At 43.6% G+C, this 17,504-nt stretch overlaps 1 protein-coding gene and 1 long non-coding RNA gene across 2 annotated transcripts; both read right to left on the reverse strand.

Annotated features, from left to right (window-relative positions):
* Positions 1-1,952: 1,952 nt before the first annotated feature.
* Positions 1,953-17,423, reverse strand: LOC130150738 (uncharacterized). The gene is made up of 3 exons (XR_008822350.1): positions 17,343-17,423; positions 3,004-3,115; positions 1,953-2,710 (listed from the first exon to the last, which is right to left on the reverse strand). It is a non-coding gene; the product is annotated as an uncharacterized LOC130150738 (long non-coding RNA).
* On the reverse strand, positions 9,479-15,854 carry MEIG1 (meiosis/spermiogenesis associated 1). The gene is given in 4 exon segments (XM_056341963.1): positions 9,479-9,786; positions 12,677-12,832; positions 14,770-14,821; positions 14,823-15,854. Coding segments are annotated over 4 exon segments (420 nt in total). The 5' UTR covers positions 14,906-15,854; the 3' UTR covers positions 9,479-9,657.
* Positions 17,424-17,504: the final 81 nt, after the last annotated feature.

The following is a 17,504-nucleotide window of genomic DNA, read 5'->3' on the forward strand; positions in this document are numbered from 1 at the left end:
GAAAACCAGCTCCAGGTCTTCCAGCATTGCTCCTGCACCCCAGATGTTTAAACTGATACCCAGTGGTGTTACAGATAAATTACAACTGAAAAAACCCAAAAGCAATATTCAGCCGAGATTTTTTCTAGCTGTAATCTAGTGATCTAGCCAAAGGTCCCTGCTTGCTCCTTTCATCTTACAGCAAATGTCTTTGAGTCTCTGCCTTACAGCCTTCAGAGATTTTCCTCTTAAACAAGGATACATGCATTATTTCAGTGTTCACGGAGAACTGCAGCGGCAGTGGGACCTAAGGGGCAGATACCCCGCGGGGGAACACGGTGCTGCTGGACTGAGGCACGCTGGCACCACCAGGCTGGGGCTGCTGTGAGCAACCAGCACTGGTACACTACGGTCATTGCTGGGGACACCGGGAGGAACATTAACCAACGGGAGGGGGAAAAACAATCATGGCCTTTTATTGTTTGCAGCCAAGGAGAGGTGCGGGGGAGGCAGTCAGCAGAGGGAAGCATGAGCTTATAGATGCGGTGCGAGCCGCAGCCCGTGGCATCCCTCCGAGCTGGGAAACACAGGCAGCGGGCTTTAAACGGTACTGCAAAACTATTCCATTTTACTTTTTCCTCATTTACATTTAGCTCTTGGAGATCAGGTGAGAGATTGAACAAACGAGGAAGCTGAAACATTCAGAGTCAGGGATGTGTTGTCTGAATTATTCATCATAATCTTCACACTCCTTTGGGTTCTCCAGCCGTTTGAGTTTTCTGAGGACTGTGGATGCTCCCTCTTTTACGTTATGCTATTTAATGTATTACAGACGCTTTCCCATCTGCTCCTTCGAGCCCCAAAATCTCAACCGAAAGAACAACAGTGTTTGATAGAAGATTTAGAGAAAAAGTATCTTCAAGATTTTTTATTTTTGAGAATAATTATCTTCAAAAAGGGATTTTTTTCTTTTTATATATATATATATGCATGTGGATATAATGAGAATTTCCCTTCTGAGCCTCTGATACACATATCATCAATTTACCAACATCCAGCTCTTTCAGGCTGGTGGCAGACTTTGTGTGAGGCAGCACCTGTGGGCCTGCTTCAAAACATCCCTTTGACAAGCGGAGGAAAGATGCTCAGACCTCGGACCGACACCGGTCATTGCCGTGTTTGGAGCTTATGCACCAGCTGAACGGCGAAACCAGCCCTCTCATCTGCTGCGTCTGCAAATTAGGCTACATCACTTGTCAGCCCAGGGAGAGTGGCAGCAACATCATGGGGAAATCTGGATTGTTACTGTATTTTCAAGAGGGAAAAAATGCTCCTTTTAATCACAAAAGGACATAGCACATCAGTACCACCTCCCAAGTTTGCAGGTTTTCTATCTTGCCTTTTAAGCTTTCTACGGTGGGATGAACAGGAAAGAAAAAGGTCCCCTGCCTTGTCCTTCCTCATTATGTGCATGTGGTCCCCTTGGAACCACCGCATCCTTGAATTAGGGGGTTTTGTGATGCTCTCTGCAGAGATGTGAGATGAAAGACCTTCCTTGCCTGCCGCAAACACACTTTCCTGTGCCAGGAGAGTCATCCCACCAGCAGTGAGGGTCTGCAGGACTCCCGCATCTTCCCAAGTCACCTCAAAGCTACCTGACACTCACGTGCACCCAGGAGAAGGAGATTTTCTTCAGAAAACTCAATTTTTTGGGAAGGCACACACTCCATTAAACAGTGGTTAGCCATGGGGTGACTAAAACACCTGCATGAAATCCAAGCTGCCGCCTCCTGTGCTGAAGTGTTTCCAGCTGGCACTGCCAGCAGCCGTGGACTTTCTCCTTTCTGTGGGCTGTGCAATTCAAAAACTGTGGCAGCTACAGCCTCTGAACTGAAAAGCAAGTGATTTAAATACTGTTTGCACAGGGGAACTCTTGGAAGAAGGGTTCGCCGGAGTCAAGAAGACGCTCAATATGAGTTACGCATCTTGCTCAACTTTATTAGTTTCTAACACTACTTATATAGAACCGATACACATGCATATTCGTAAAGCAGAAATACAATTGGTTAGTAGTCTCTAAACGCGCGCGGTTCTCACACCCCTAATTATCATGACTAAAATAAGCATTCTATCCATGTAGCTAATTGTGTTGCTGTGCTTCAGCCTTGTAGTTTGTTAGTCCCTATTTTCCCATGCCGGTCCCTATCTTTCTTGGCCCTGCACCTGCTTTCCCAGCAGCTGTATCTTGTTACAGCCACAGCCTGTTGGCACAACATAATTACTTGGTCTCAGGATTCACGAATAGCTCAAGGCTACCTTTCTTGTTAACTTCAGCACAGCAGCTTCAGTACAATTCTGATTACAGGCCTATTCTAATACCAGGCCTGGATTGTGCAGATCTTCAGAGATTCTAAGGCCACGCTTCTGCAGCCATTCTTCTACAGGGAACTGTCATCTTACTAAAGGTATATGGATTTCATGGAGTCCGAGGGCAGAGGGCTCCATCCCACGTGGGAGGCGTGAACCTCTTGTCTCGGGGTCTCACGCAGCACCAGTCACTGCTTATATTTGGGTAACTCTGGGCTGAGATTGATGATGGTGCTTAGAAACTGTGTTAGTCCTCAGGCAGTAAAACAAGATGTTCCAGAAACAAAACCCCCAAAGCACCTATTTCTTCATCTTTTCTGTGGCTGATCACTGATACTTCATAATCAGAGAAGACGTATCTGATCTGTTGAGCACAAAGGAAAATACTTTTTAACCTCTTTCTTTCTCTACAGAGTCCCAGTGTAACCACTTCATTAATTTAGCCCTGCATCCAGTCTAGTATTGTTCTCTTTTAAGTACCGGGTCACGCTGACCCTCTGTCAGTCCTCTGGCACTTCTCCAGTTTTCCTGAGTTTGCTAAGATATAAAATTCATGAATTAGAGAGTCCTGAACTGGTCTTTAGACTGGGACCGTACATGACCCCAAACTTCTGAACTGGAAGTGCTTATATTTAGCAGGCGTTGCTTACCACTCACCTTGGTTACAGATGGCAAATTATTTCTTCTAATGTAGATGGACCTGCAGCTTTGCTCCGATACAGTAAAGCAGGAATTATGAACATTTGATGTGGTTTTTTCTTCCTATCATCTGATGGATACAAACAGTAAAATTGTAAATAACAGAGAAGCAATTCCTAAACTAAGATTCCCAATGACATTTTAATGTCTTCTTACTGTCGGTAGCATACTTAAGGTTTTTTGTTTCTTCTGTTTCTTTTGCCTTGCATTCTCAATAATCTGCTTACAATATACATACTGCCAGTGAATATCTCTTCAAAGCATCTCTTCTGAACTCAACCTTCAGATACATAAATCTTTCTTCTCTGCTGAAATATTGCTCTGGTCTGGCAAAATATTAATCCAATGACAGTTTAAATAAATCTCTGTCTTTGTAGTTGCCAGTGTAATGATCTTTCTCACTTGTTGAGACTGAAGTTGTAAGCAATAGGCTATCAAAGAAGTATTAGAGGTTTTTAATGAGCATCACCTCAAAACAGTGATATTCCAGCCCTTGGTACACAGACCTCCTCCTATCTGAAGAGTCAATGGAGAGAAGCAGTGTCCCTCTGGGCTGTGGCTCAAGTTCCTTCTGAACAAGAAGAAGATGGATCCGTCAGGGAGGTTAGGATCAGAGTCGGCAGGCTCTACCCACCATGGCCACAGAACAGGGTTACAGAGCAAGAGCTCCGCTGTCTACAGCTTCAGGAGACCAGAGCCACGGGAAGAGGCAGATCTGCAGGGCCACCATGCTCTTTCCCCCAGAAACACTGCCCTGCGCATGCCTGTATCGAGCGTGCCTGGCTCCAGCCCATCTCTCCATGCACAGCATCCCAGCACCCATCTCCTAGCACCCACAGCCCACCTGCTGGCTCTTCCCTGCTCACATCCCAGCATTGGCTGTTCCTCAAGGCCATTATGCATTTGGCACAAGGATGCTGCCCAGGACAGCGCAGAGCAGCTGACATCCTCTAGACACTCTGGGCACATATGAAGAACCTGCCACGTGTCCGAGTCCCCTGCTTTTTGCTCCATCCCCTTTGCAAAACCAAGCAGCTGCCAGCATCTTACCCCCCCAGGCAGGACGCCTTCCCCTTGCCCGAGGCGTTCGGGTGTTCCTGCCAAGGCAGGACGAACATCTGCGCGAGGAGCTGGAACTGCGTCCTGCTCCCCCAGCCGGCAAGAGCCGAGCTTCTGCCAGCAAGGGAGGAGGCTTCTGTGGGTACAAGATTGCTGGCAAAACGCTGATGCATCTGTGTGGTTGAGTCCTTGCACACGCTCGTCCTTCTCTGAACTCGTGCAGTTTTTTTCCCTCCCTCCCCCATCCTCCTCTTGCTTTTAGGCATTCATTCCCTTCCCTTTGTCTCCGGGTCCTTAGAGCTGCCGCCTGCCTGGACATCTGCAGCAGAGGCACCACAGAGCTGCCTCTACACAGCATCATCCTGCCCACTGCAGCCAAGCTGCCTGCCTCGGGGAGGCTGGCGTGAGGACATGGGAAATACAAGAGCATCTGGTTCAGTAAGTTATTTGGTTAAGGACTATTCCATCTCATAGAAATAACAAATAACGAGGAAAATGCTAAATTAAACACGCAGACATGCAAACATCGATGAGCAGGTGATGAGAGAGAGAATAACGGAGGCCAGAGCTCATCATATGCTGACCGATGGGCCATTAAAAGAGCTACTCTTGCCTTGGAGATGGTCAGCCTCAATTTTGTAACTGATAAGAAAGAGGAAACACAGTGTGAATATTAAGGGATATTTGAGGGGGCTTGGGGGACTGCACAAAACTTACTATGGGATGTGTAGGGGAAGGGCTGAAGCCATGGGAAAGGAAGGATCAGGGGACATGGGTGACAGGGACCACAGGTTGGGGTGTCAGCACCAGAGGGACAGGGATGTACATGCTCATCTGAGGGGTGTCAGTGCCAGCAGCCCTTTTCACAGACTGCAAAAATGACTGTAGCAAACATTCTCACTTACTCTGTCTGTGCCAACAGCAATAATTTCTGTCACTAAATTTGAGCTGGCTACACAACACATCTATTTTTGTTAATATTTTAAAGGCTCTTTTCATGTCCACTGGAAGACTTCTTTTTTAGGAATCTATGAAGTTAACCTGTCTGTGTTTACATTTCCTTTGTGAATTTAGTCCTGTGTGCTTGTAATTTGCTAGCAAACATCAAGCTGCACTAATTGGTGAGTAGAAGAAAAGACTCAAGGTCTGAGCCAGGGCTGGGAAAGGGAGCAGGGGTACAGGACGTTCGACAGGATTCTCGAGAGATCCATGAGCGTGGGGTGCCTGGGAAGGCAGAGAATATGGAGAAGTACTGAAGAAAATGAGAGCCACAAAAGCACCAACCAGCAAAGATACTCTGTGCCAACACTGAGACACGTAAGTCCACTGGCTGAACAGAGCATCCATAAGAATGGCGATGTTCGTTCAAAGTTACATTGCAGGGGGGGGTTGTGCCAACCTAGAGCTCTCATGACAGTAGTCATTCACCAGTCACCCTCCCAAATGTTTGTGAGCATGCTGGGCTTCAAGTACATCCAAAGTCTCAACTGCAACAAGAAGGAAAATGTCTTTTATTAAGTAATTACAGCTTGCCAAGAGGTGCTCAGCACAGGCAGGCTACTAAGAAAGCAGCTCCTACAAATAATTATAAATCCAGTGGAACTGGGGTAATGGGAGACAAATTGCAAAGATCACAAGGCGACTCCAAGCTGCCTTCAGGCAGACTTTGCTGGTACCAGACAATGAGAGGAACAGTGGCATCAGCAGCTGTTGAGTTAGAAAGTTGTCTCTAATGAACTGGAAGCCAGTCAATCATTTTCAACACCTTGAAACAAGGGGCCTGGTGTTTGAAGACCAAAAGGTTGAGGTTCAACTGTCTTCAGAGCTGGAAAGACAACTGTCCACTTGCGTACGAAGGTGGAAATTAAATCAGTTTTACCATCTTTCTGTGTGGTGTTTTTAGCTGCTGCAACTGCAAAGCAATCATAGTAGCACTTTCAGACAATGCCGTTCCACAATGAATTCAAGGGAAGGCTGGAAAGATAGAACACCCGCCTAGAGCACACAAATGCAGCCTTTATTTCCCCAGTGTAACGGGACAAATTCAGAGAGGTCGCACCCTTGCTGTTTCACTTGTAGCTGTCAAACACAAAGCCTGAAAAGTACGTCTTGGAAAAGTTTGTTTTACCTTCTTTTATGAGTTTCAACAGGCACAGAAAGCATTTATTCTTGTCTTGCACAAAGCCGTGAAGTGAATGAGAATTAGACCAAGTACATCAGACTTGGGCAGCTGGTGAGCACTTGCTAACAGGGAGCCCTGCTACCATCCGGTCGTTGGGCTGCTGCAAAATGGCCGCTGAAAGCACTATAGCATTCCCTGGTACGAACAGGGCCAACAGATAACAAAAGTACCTTGGAAAGCATTTTCCCAGAATTACTTTTTATTAAGACTCAGATCAGCAAAACAGCCCGTATTTTCATCTCTAGGCAATAAAATGGAGAGATGTGATTTTATCTGTCTTTAAAGTTAGTAAAGGTCAGAAAAAAAAAGTTTTCGGAATGGCGTTCAGAAATAAGTTATTTATCTTGATATGAACTGTTGCGTCACCCCTAAAACGAAGCACAGCTCCCCCAGATTGCTTACTCCTGATAGTTTTTCATAATTTAGCGACCTTAAATTAAGACACAAGTAAGCTAACAGTTCTCAGTATGCTTAAAACCGAGATGACAGACATTCCAGTTACAGATTTATTGAATAAAATACTGACACATTAAATTCTTCTGACAGCTTTTTTGACTGAAAGAGATACATCCAGCATAACAGTAGCACAGGAACACCTGCTAGTACTCAAGCATCACCTTCATGCTCAGCAGGCACGGCCCCGCAGCAGAGTTACTTCAGGAAGACAGGCCGGAGGAGGGAGCCTCTGTGAGCCCCCTGAGGTCCAACAGGGACAAGTGCAGGGTCTGCACCCGGGTTGGGGCAATCCCCAGTACCAGCGTAGGCTGGGGGGTGAAGGGAGGGAGAGCAGTCCTGCAGGGAAGGACCTGCGGGTACTGATCATCTGGCAATTACATGCTCACAGCCCAGAAAGCCAACTGTGCCCTGGGCTGCATCACCAGCAGCATGGGCAGCAGGGCGAGGAGGGGGGCTCTGCCCCTCTGCTCCACTCTTCTGAGACCCCCCTGCAGCGCTGCGTCCAGCTCTGGGGTCCCCAACGTCAAAAGGACACGGACCTGTTGGGGTGAGCCCAGAGGAGGCCGTGGAGATGCTCAGAGGGCTGGAGCCCCTCTGCCGTGAGGCCAGGCTGGGAGAGCTGGGGTGGTTCAGCCTGGAGCAGAGAAGGCTCCGGGGAGACCTTACTGCAGCCTTTCAGTACTTGAAGGGGGCTCATAAGAAATATGGAGAGTGACTTTTTACCAGGGCCTGTGATGAAAGATGAAACATTGCACAGGTGAAAGGATGAGGATAAGAAAACCTTAAAAAGGATATCTGTCAAAACAAAATAGGAATTAGTTTCCTTTGAAGAGGAACTTAAAAGAATAGGCCCAGAGATGCCTGAGACTGATGAACCTGTTAGCAGACCATGAAATCTGGCAAGAACTGTTAAAACACTTGGAACTTTAACTGAACCATCCTCATTATACGCTAATTTTAACAGAAAAACACTGCCTCTAGAAGCAGACCATAACCCAGAGAACATGCCTAGTAAAAATTCATTGACTATACCTTTAAACTAAAGCAAAGAAAGTTGTAAACAATATTGAAGGGGACTGGTTGTAACAGGAGTACCAATAGAAATCTAGATGTATAAGTATGGGAACACTGTAAAGACTGGTGTGCTAGCTTTGCCAGTTACCACCTCACACCCTTCTCTGCACAGACTGGTAAACAAACACCTTGGCTCTGGTTGTCATTTGGCTAATGCACACTGGGTAACATCCCCACTTTGGGGACACCACCTGTAGTGACAGGGCAAAGGGCAACGGTTTTAAACTGAAAAAGGGTAGGTTTAAATTTGATGTAGAGAAGAAATCCTTCACTGTGAGGGCAGTGAGGCACTGGCACAGGTTGCCCAGAGCAGCTGTGGGTGCCCCATCCCCGAAGCATTCAAGGTCAGCTGGGATGGGGCTTGGAGCAACCTGGTCTAGTGGAAAGTCTCCCTACTCATGGCAGAGGGTTTGGATGAGATGATCTTCAAAGGGCCCTTCCAACCCAAACCATTCTGTGAATCTTATTAACTCAAGCAAACATGCTTATACTAGATTAAGGCTGTCTTGTGATCACAGACAAACTTGAACTCAGGCAAGAACCCCTGTACCTGTTTCTTTTTAAAGAGAGCAACCCCTTCGGCTTCAGAGCTAAGGCCATTCACACAGCTATGGTCTGTAAATAGAGTGGTTTTAACTAACCTCAGGTTTAGCATGAACTAGAGTGAAATATGGATACGAACTCTTCTGTAACTGTTAAGGACATTATAACTGAAACTGCCGCTGCCAATACAAAACCTGCTGTTCTGCTAATGAAGTGAGTGCACTCCCAACACAGCATTCGTCCTGCCAAAGGCTGTGTCTGTAAACTGGTCTCCAGCACTAATCTCATCTTTTCTTTTCATCCATTAATCTTTGAAATATTACAGAGAGATTCACAGTGAGATTCAACCTTGAATCTCAATGCTGAAAAATGTAAGTAATAAGGTCTAATTAGTTCTCTCGAAGCGAGAAGAGTCTGGCAATTCATACAAAGTCAGCATTTCAGAAGTGGGACATGAATTCCCGTGCTACTTGTCTGAAATTAAAAGAAATCTCCATGGGCTGTATGAAATGCACTCTCATTGTTTTAAAACATAATACAAGAGTGAAAGCATCCAGCAGTATCACAAAAACATTGAGGTGCAGTCAGGTAAAATGAGGGAAGCCTAGAATAATCTTCTGTATCTGTTTCAATTTTTAAAAGCCTTTCTTTAAAAAAAGTTAAGATCCAAAACCTTACCTGCAGTTTTACTTCCCACTCGTGAATGCGCAACTATGTCCTTTTTACAGACTGAGAAAGCGACTGTAGAAAACTTTCTCACTTACTCTGTCCGTGCTGACAGCAATAATTTCTGTCACTAAATTTGGGCTGGCTACACAACACATCTATTTTTGTTAATATTTTAAAGGCTCTTTTCATATCCACTGGAAGACTTCTTTTTTAGGAATCTATGAAGTTAAAGTGAGATCCACAAGTGACAGAATAGATGGGTTATGCTGGTAACTGTTCTGTTCCCCCTATTTGATTGCAAAGCATGCAAAAAGCTCTCTCTTAAAAAGTACATTCAGAGCAACCCAAATAAAAAAAGAAATCAAAATGAAAATCTGAGTAGCAGTGTTTTATTTGTGTCATTGCAGTTTTACATGCCTTTAAAACCTTGCTGGAATAAAAACACTTCAATGTTGCTTCTGAGTAGTTTTCAGTCATTTCTCTAACAGAGCTCATACAAATTTAAGAAATTTCCATGTAGTCTAAATAAGGTGACTAGTAAGTAAGTTAGGTTACACGATCTCATTTACTTACATATTCTAACAAACAGGTTTGTAAGAAGATACAAACAAATTAGAACAATAAACAAACTAATACACATAAACTTTCACTTTATGGACTTCTCTGTCTTCACATTCTCTTTGCTTATCGTAATAATAGAACGTATTGTCCCTTCTCTGAAGTTTTTTAACAAATCCAGTTTCTGGCCAATGCTCTACCTATGAACAGAATAAAGAGGATATACTTTCACATGAACATGCTCACATCAAATGATGTTTGTGCATTATATTGCAAGGAATATAGGGTATATTTCCATGGGAAAACCTCATTTGCATCTCAACATTACTTTACCATTAATTTGCTTAACCTTAAAAAAAGAAAGATTAAGAACAAGATGTCAGAAAACAGTTTTCTGGTCTAGTATAAAAAAATTATCTGATCAGAAAAATCTAGAGAAAAGGATCTAAGAATATTTGATAGATTATAGAGTATTTTAAAAAGTGGATGAGTCAAAGCTTTTAAAATACTTCATTAAGGAATAAAACATCAATGCTATTCAGTTATTCAACAATCTTGAGAGGCTGAAAGATTCCACTTCTGTAAGACTGACACATGTAAAGGTTTCTTCAGGATCCTCCTGACTATGAAAAATGTGCTTTTCATTAGCAGTTTCATAAAAATGTAGTGATCTGTATGTATCATAGTCTCAAAAACAGGCAGGAGCAGTCCTGCACGAAACCAGCACCATGCTCTTCAGTGTTCCACAATGTGAAGCTTTAAACTAAAGGCTTAGAATCATAGAATTGTTTAGGTTGGGAAAGACCTTTAAGATTATCAAGTCCAAACATTACCCCAGCCCACCACTAAACCATGTCCCTGAGCACCATGTCCACACGTCTTTTAAATACCTCCAGGGATGGTGATTCAACCCTTTCCCTGGGCAGCCTGTTCCAGGGCTTGACAACCATTTTGGTAACAAAATTTTCCATAATAGCCAACCTAAGCCTCCCCTGGTGCAACCTGAAGCCATTTCTTCTCATCCTATTGCTCGTTACTTGGCTTGAGCACTTGTACATTCAACAGCTTTATGGCTTTAGTGGCTATCTGCACCTTGAACACCTACAATCAAACTGAACCTGAAAAATCAGGTAATAAGGATCTTATTTCTCTTCCAGGCAGAGCTGACAACAGGATGTCAAACTACAGCATTCTCTAATTGGAAAGTCCAAGAAGTGGTAGTTTCATCACTTACCTTACTAGTTCACGCATAGAGCTGAGTTATTTGCATTCTCTGTCTAAACACAGCAGCCTTAATATTTGTTCCACCTACACTATAATTGCATAATTAATAACAACATTATGGAATTATGCATTATGGAAACATAATATGGAGTAAAGGAGACATTTCAAAATGTGTTGAAAGAGAATCACTGCCAGATCCTAGTAAGTTTGAACAGAGAGCACGCCCATTTTACATTGACTAAGTGGTGTTCTTTAACTTTTATCAGGGTTTAATTGCCTATGGTTATGCCCTGCCATAAATCCCAAACAGACTGATCCTATGGCACTAATTAGAAGATTTCCTTTTGCACAGTTAAAGGAATTTACACCACAGCCTTTACAGTGGTATCCAAGCCCATGACAAAGAAATAAACTGCATCTTGTCATGCACATCAATGTTTTGCTATGTTTTGAGTTAACTGGATGAGGAGTGACTGTCTTAGGACCATTCTGCTCTTTCTTATGTGTGCACAAGATTAAGATCTTTTAAAAATGGATTTTTCATACTATATATGCTGCTTTGGAAGATAAAGTCAAGAAAGCAGATGAGAAGAAAGGTGATCAGCCCCCAGAAGCTGAAAAGCCCAAGATAAAAGTGAAGAAGGAACATGTGTATGAGTTCAGGGACAAGTTGCCTGGACCGTATGAGAAGTTTATTTGTCAAAAGGTTGTGATGATTGTTAAATACATAAGGCATGAAATGTTGAGAAGAAAAAGAAAAGAGTTCAGGGACAAGTTATCTGAACTGTATGAAAAGTTTATTTGTGAAAAGGTTGTGATGATTGTTAAATACATAAGGTATGAAATGTTAAGAAGGAAAAGAAAAAAGAAAAGACAAAAGGGGGGAATTGGAGAGGAATTGCAGAGGAATTGCAGAGGAATTGCAGAGGAATGAAGGCAGGTTAATTAACACTGATAATATACAGCTGTGGGGTGGCTTCAGGGGGCCCAGAGGTGGATGCAGCAGAGGCAAGAAGTGGGATGGACTGGCCTGAAGAGGATGAAGAAATGGCACAGACAGTAGATGAACTTTTGAAACCATGTGTGAGACTGATGGTATGGGGTGGTAAAAGCCTTGTTGCAGCTGGCTAGTTTTGTTAGTGCTGCAACATAAATTACAGAGCTCTAGTAAAGATAACATGTTGTTTGCTGTATTAACCTCTTGGTTATTTTGAATCTCAAGTAGCTACTGAATATCTAGCTGTTACTCATTAGCTCACTTGATGCACTGGGGAGCATTGCCACCAACTGCAGTGAGCAGAGGACTAAGTCTTTGATGTTCTCAGTTGATGCAAGCCTGTGTCACAACTCCCTTTACTACAGCTGGCATCAAATATTTCTGTTGTGGATAGTTTCAACAGAAGCCAAGTTTTGAGTGTGTGCAAAGTCTGATTATACTACTACAGAATTCAGCTGTAAAACTGAAGTTGGTAGCGATGACACAGGTCTGACTCCCTGGACAATGAATGAATTTCCTATCAGGTCCACTGGCAGAGTAATGGGGAAACATCACAGAGAACTCACTTTGATATATTCCTTTCTTCAAAACTGAATTATTCTTTGAGATAGCAGTTACATCTATTCGAAGAAGTCTATAATGCTGCTAAATGCGTAAGAGGGGCAACAAAAACACAGGCTGGGTAGTGGTTCTGTGAAGTGAATTATTCTGCAGTTAATATCTCCAGAATTCAACTCAGACCTGCAAGAAAAAACCTGTATCAGAAATGAGCTTAAATAAAAGGAAATAAGCAGCACCTCTAATTGTATCCAATCATTTAACATAAGACAAGTTTAAAGTAATAACCCTTGCAGAGCTCTAAATCTTACCATATCAACTTGTTTTACTTGTTTATATTCAACCTCATCTCTGTATCCAGCTTGCTGAAATCTGTGTAAGTTCTCTACATCATCTGACCATTTTTTGGCATAATGCATAGATTTTGGTTTGATGTCAGCTTTAGCCATGACTCCAGAAATTTCAGACTTTCTCCTGAAATTATGTTTTTGAAAATTAAATGGAGGAGATGAAAGCAAGTAGTTTTTAAGGACATATAGAATTGGGTAGAACAAAATTTAAAAATAAAGGAAATAAAGACTGCAATACTATCTTCTTGTCCAAGTCTGAGGTTAACAAAGAGAATTTTATAAGCAGCTGGAATCAAATTAAATGCACTACTTGATCTCAAACAAACCCAACACATCTATACTTTTATATACACCTCTACACCTTGACTTAACCTACATACAATGTATTTGTGCATATTGATGCATTAAAAAAACCCCACCCTAACAGTATTTTTTTTTTTCATTTCACATCTTTGCAGTTGCTATCCCTTGGGGGCAGGCAGCTTGTCAGGGTTTTTCTTTCTTCCTACTGAAGGGACACCAAACTGGGAACCACAAAATGAAGAGCTGGGCTGTTACTGAAAAACAGCCCACAGACAGGATAGAGAAGTGGAAAGGAGAAACGCACTGCCAGTCACACAGCCACGGTGGAGATGACAAAGAAGAGGCCTTAAGAAATACATTGGATAAGAAGGCAAGGCACGCAACCTACTAAAATTCATCCTGTTCTACCCTTGCCCAACCAAAATCTGCACTGACTGCCACTGACTTCCTTCTCACACAAAACCCATTTGTTCAATCTGCTGAGAAATAGTATATAGGTTTATCAACTGCTAAACCTGCACAGAGCAGAACTGGGACAAGATGAAACTCAAATTGTAAAAAAAAAGAAAAAAAGAAAAAAGGGAACAAATAAAAGAATAACATAACCAATTAAAAAATAAATTGCAAAGTCAGTGGAAACTCATAGGGATGGATTTGAACTATATTTAAAAAAATGAATCATTTGACTTCTACCTTATATATGAATTTCACTGCATTTGTTTTCTTGAGTGTATCTTATTCTGCTACTAAAACAGAACTTCATGTTTCTTCTGCAAGCAAAACACATGGAACACACCATGCCCAGCAGACACAATCAGAAATGAGTCCCTTTCCCAGTTTTGTGATGTCACCAAGCTTCAGCTTCATAATTGGGAAGGTATCTTCAAAGGAGAAAAAGCTTCTGGATTTTGCAGCGAGAGGATGAACAGTCTCACCCCCTGTGGGCAGTATGCTGCCTCCAAATCCTGCACACACTCCTGCACACATTAATGAAATTAAAATTTCCTTACTTAGCAAGTTCCTATACCAACTGTGAACATGAAAAGTTCAATGCTGTTATCTTAGAAAATGCACAGATGCCATTAGTCTGTTAGAAAGGCAGAAAAGGAGACAAAAAGGTATTTGCACAACAGCATGGAAATCTTTGGGAAAATTATCTCAAGAATTACCACTATCATAATGTGAAAATAGCAGAAATCTAATCTGCATCTCTGTTGTCTAACTGTATGAGAGCCATTAGCACACAAAGAAAGGGGCTTTCATCTCTTACTGCATACGCTTTATCAAGGATCAATAAGAATACGGACAAGATCTCTTTTCTGGCAATGCTGAACTACTTCTTGCAGTTCAGCACTCCAAACATTCTTTTACCATGCTCTGCAGCATTTTGTAATTGAAGGTAAGCATTTACTTAAAAAAACCAAATAAACAACAACAAAAAAACCACACACAAGAGAAAAGTCATTTCCCCACCCAGTTATGAGTTGTCACATACAAATTAACATGATAAGCATATATCCTTATTCTAAATCTTTAGTGTAGTCTTTGAGACACCTACCCCACCATAATTTTTTTCTCTTTCTTCTTGCAGAGGGCTCTTTTGTAGCCATTACAGAATTTTTTCATGCCCTGTATATGCTCATCAATGTTTGATGAGAACTGTTGTCAGCCTGGGATTTTAGAGTCAATATTATTAGCAGTAACACTAGATCTTAATAAATGCTAAAATGTAATGAACTTCAGTGTCTTACAATAACTTAGGTGTTACTAGTGTCAAGTACTTCTTTATAGGATGTACTGAATTAATGAACATGCTTCTTCAAGACACCTAGATATGTGTGGCACTCCCTGAGTCATCATTAATTCAGATGGCCTGTCCTCAGGCATTCCTGCTCAAAAAATTTGTACAAAGCTCATATACTTAAAGTGCCAGCTTGGTAACTTCAAATAATAAAAGCACCATCCTGGTATTTTTAGACTGCTATTTAAGCCCTTTAAAAATTGTATTCTCTGTCTATTGTAGCACGTCTGAGTTCCAGGCATACAGCTGGTCTCATTGTACAAGAGCACGAGATGAGCTGAACTCCAGACAGCCTCCAGTTCAGGGAAGAGACAAAAGACAGCAGACATACAGAGACAAATAACAGAATGCAAGAGAATGGTAAGAAAATATTCAGCATAACATTAACACTTTTCATTTAAACAGTAAAGTAGACTTTGATAAGACAACAAATGTTTGCCTACTCTTAATTTAGGGGAAAGAGTGAGATTTCATATACCGTTGTTTTGTTTTTGGGAAAGTGGTGGTTTAATGTCAATCGTAGCACAATATCTACAAAAACCTAACTGGCCTGAGCTTGCATATGGTAATTTCCTTAACAAGTTTGAAAGGTATGTGGGAGGAGAATGTCTGCTCCTTTAAGGGCATCTGGTCAAAGGCCTTTTTCAATGCAAGAAGGGAGGAAGCCATAAATCAAGAACATATGGGGACACAAACCTGACCAGTAAATTGTGAGGGAAGCAGTGATCAGAACCAAACATGGTCAGTCACACTAACTGATGGGCCTATGTGGGAGTGTGAGAATGTTTATTCCAGCAAGGTTATCTGATCAGAGCCCTTGTCAATTGGGAAACCCAAGGGAAAAAGGGAAAACCAGACAAATTATACGGAGACACAGACCTGACAAAACAAACATAGAGACCATGACAAGAAACAAACCTCACCACTCACACTAATTGATGGGCTACCAAGAAACTATAGGTACCACTTCCAGGAAGATCAACCTGGACTTTGCAACTGATAAGACTGTAAACCAGGGGGACCCCAGACTCAGAAGTGTACAGGAATTGATTGTTTGGGATTGATATTTTTCCTAAAAACCCAAAACCAAACAACAAATCAATACAGCTGTACAAATCCATGAGGGATGTGCAGGGGAAGGTGGACAGAATAGAACAAAGATGGGAATACACAGGAGTATAAAACAGGCCAGTTGTGTGTAAAACAGGGCCACTCAGCATGCTGGCCTGGCTAAGCCCTGCACCTGAGCATCAGTCTGTCCTTCCTTCTCATGTCTTCTTATTAAATCTTTTCTTAACTGTCTCTCTGTGTAACCTCACTCTGTATCCCACATGTGTGCATGTGCTGCAAAGACTAAGTGCCAGGTACCGTTCAGACCTTTGTGTGTAAATGAAAACTGGTGTCAGCTCCTACAGTCAGACTGGGAGTATGGGTGCCTCTGGCCTGTGATGTCAGCTGCTGGAATGAGGGGGAGTCTGCTTTTCAGCCACTGGAGCTCAAATGGTATGCGTCCTGAAAAATGAGCTACTGAAGAGGGCTGGCATGAGTGAGGGGCTCTATGCCAGCAGCTGGAGCAGGACTGGGAGTCACGGCCTGTGTGTCTGGCACCAGCTGTTGGGGAGGAAGGGTGTCTGTATCTTCCCCAACCTGGTATACGTGGGGTACATATCCACATTCACTAGTTAGCTTGGACTAGTCAGTGAATAGGGAAAAGCCTCAGGTCCAGGCCGGGGTGGTGGTGCCAGTATACCCAAGGGGACTTGTGAATGTGGAGTGTATGAGGGATGAGTGTGTGAGTGCACGTTTGCTAGTGAGCATCAAGCTGGGCTAGTGGTCAAGCACAGGATCCCTGAAGCAGGTAAGGGGCCTGGTATCTGAGCAGGGGTGCTGGGCAGAGGGGCTGTGCTGGCACTCAGGCGATCCACAGATGCGTGTGTGCTTGTGAACCTAGAGAGTGGTGCGTGGGCCTGCACTAGTGAACTTTTACTACTACCAGCTGAACAGGAGGAAAGGGACTGCTCTGTGCTTACATTTTATGCAAATGATGTATATAGGTGCCGTTGGAGGCCGCACCGGCCGTGTCTGTAATACGTGCCCAGCTGTGCTGCCGGTTGAGCCTGCACACGGGAAGTATTTTCCCTCAGCCCAGGCAGGGACCCCCGGCCCTGGGCAGGAGAGGCCCCGGCCCAGAGCGGCGCAGGGAGATGGACCCGCTTCTTAGATCACCTCAAACGAGTCAGCACACACAGGACACGTCTGGAGTCCCCGATGAGTCAGCATGAGATTTTCAATGACTTCCATAGACTTTCTATGACAGCTACGTGTATTTGCTAAGGTACTCAGGCGCCTATGCCCTGGCCTGAGGCACCACCGTGATCACAACCCGCCCCCGCTCCCACCGCCACAGCAACAGCCCGGCCGCCCAGCCCTTCAGACGACCGACGTCAGTGCAAGAGCGTAAAACGGGGGCTCTTCCCAGTTCGGGGGGCGCGGAGCGGTCGCCGCGGCGCGATGGCGACGTACCTCACACAGCGCTCCTCCCCCACCGCTCCGCCTCACAGCACCATCGGTCGCCGCCGACCGCGTTGCTGAGCAACCGCCCGCCATTGCCTCTTTAAGAAACCGCTCTCTGCCCCTTCCCGCCGCGCTTCTGATAGGCCAGCAAGGAGGAGGAGCCTCTCTCAC

The sequence above is a fragment of the Falco biarmicus genome, chromosome 5, assembly GCF_023638135.1.
Source record: "Falco biarmicus isolate bFalBia1 chromosome 5, bFalBia1.pri, whole genome shotgun sequence".
Classification (NCBI taxonomy): Eukaryota; Metazoa; Chordata; class Aves; order Falconiformes; family Falconidae; genus Falco; species Falco biarmicus.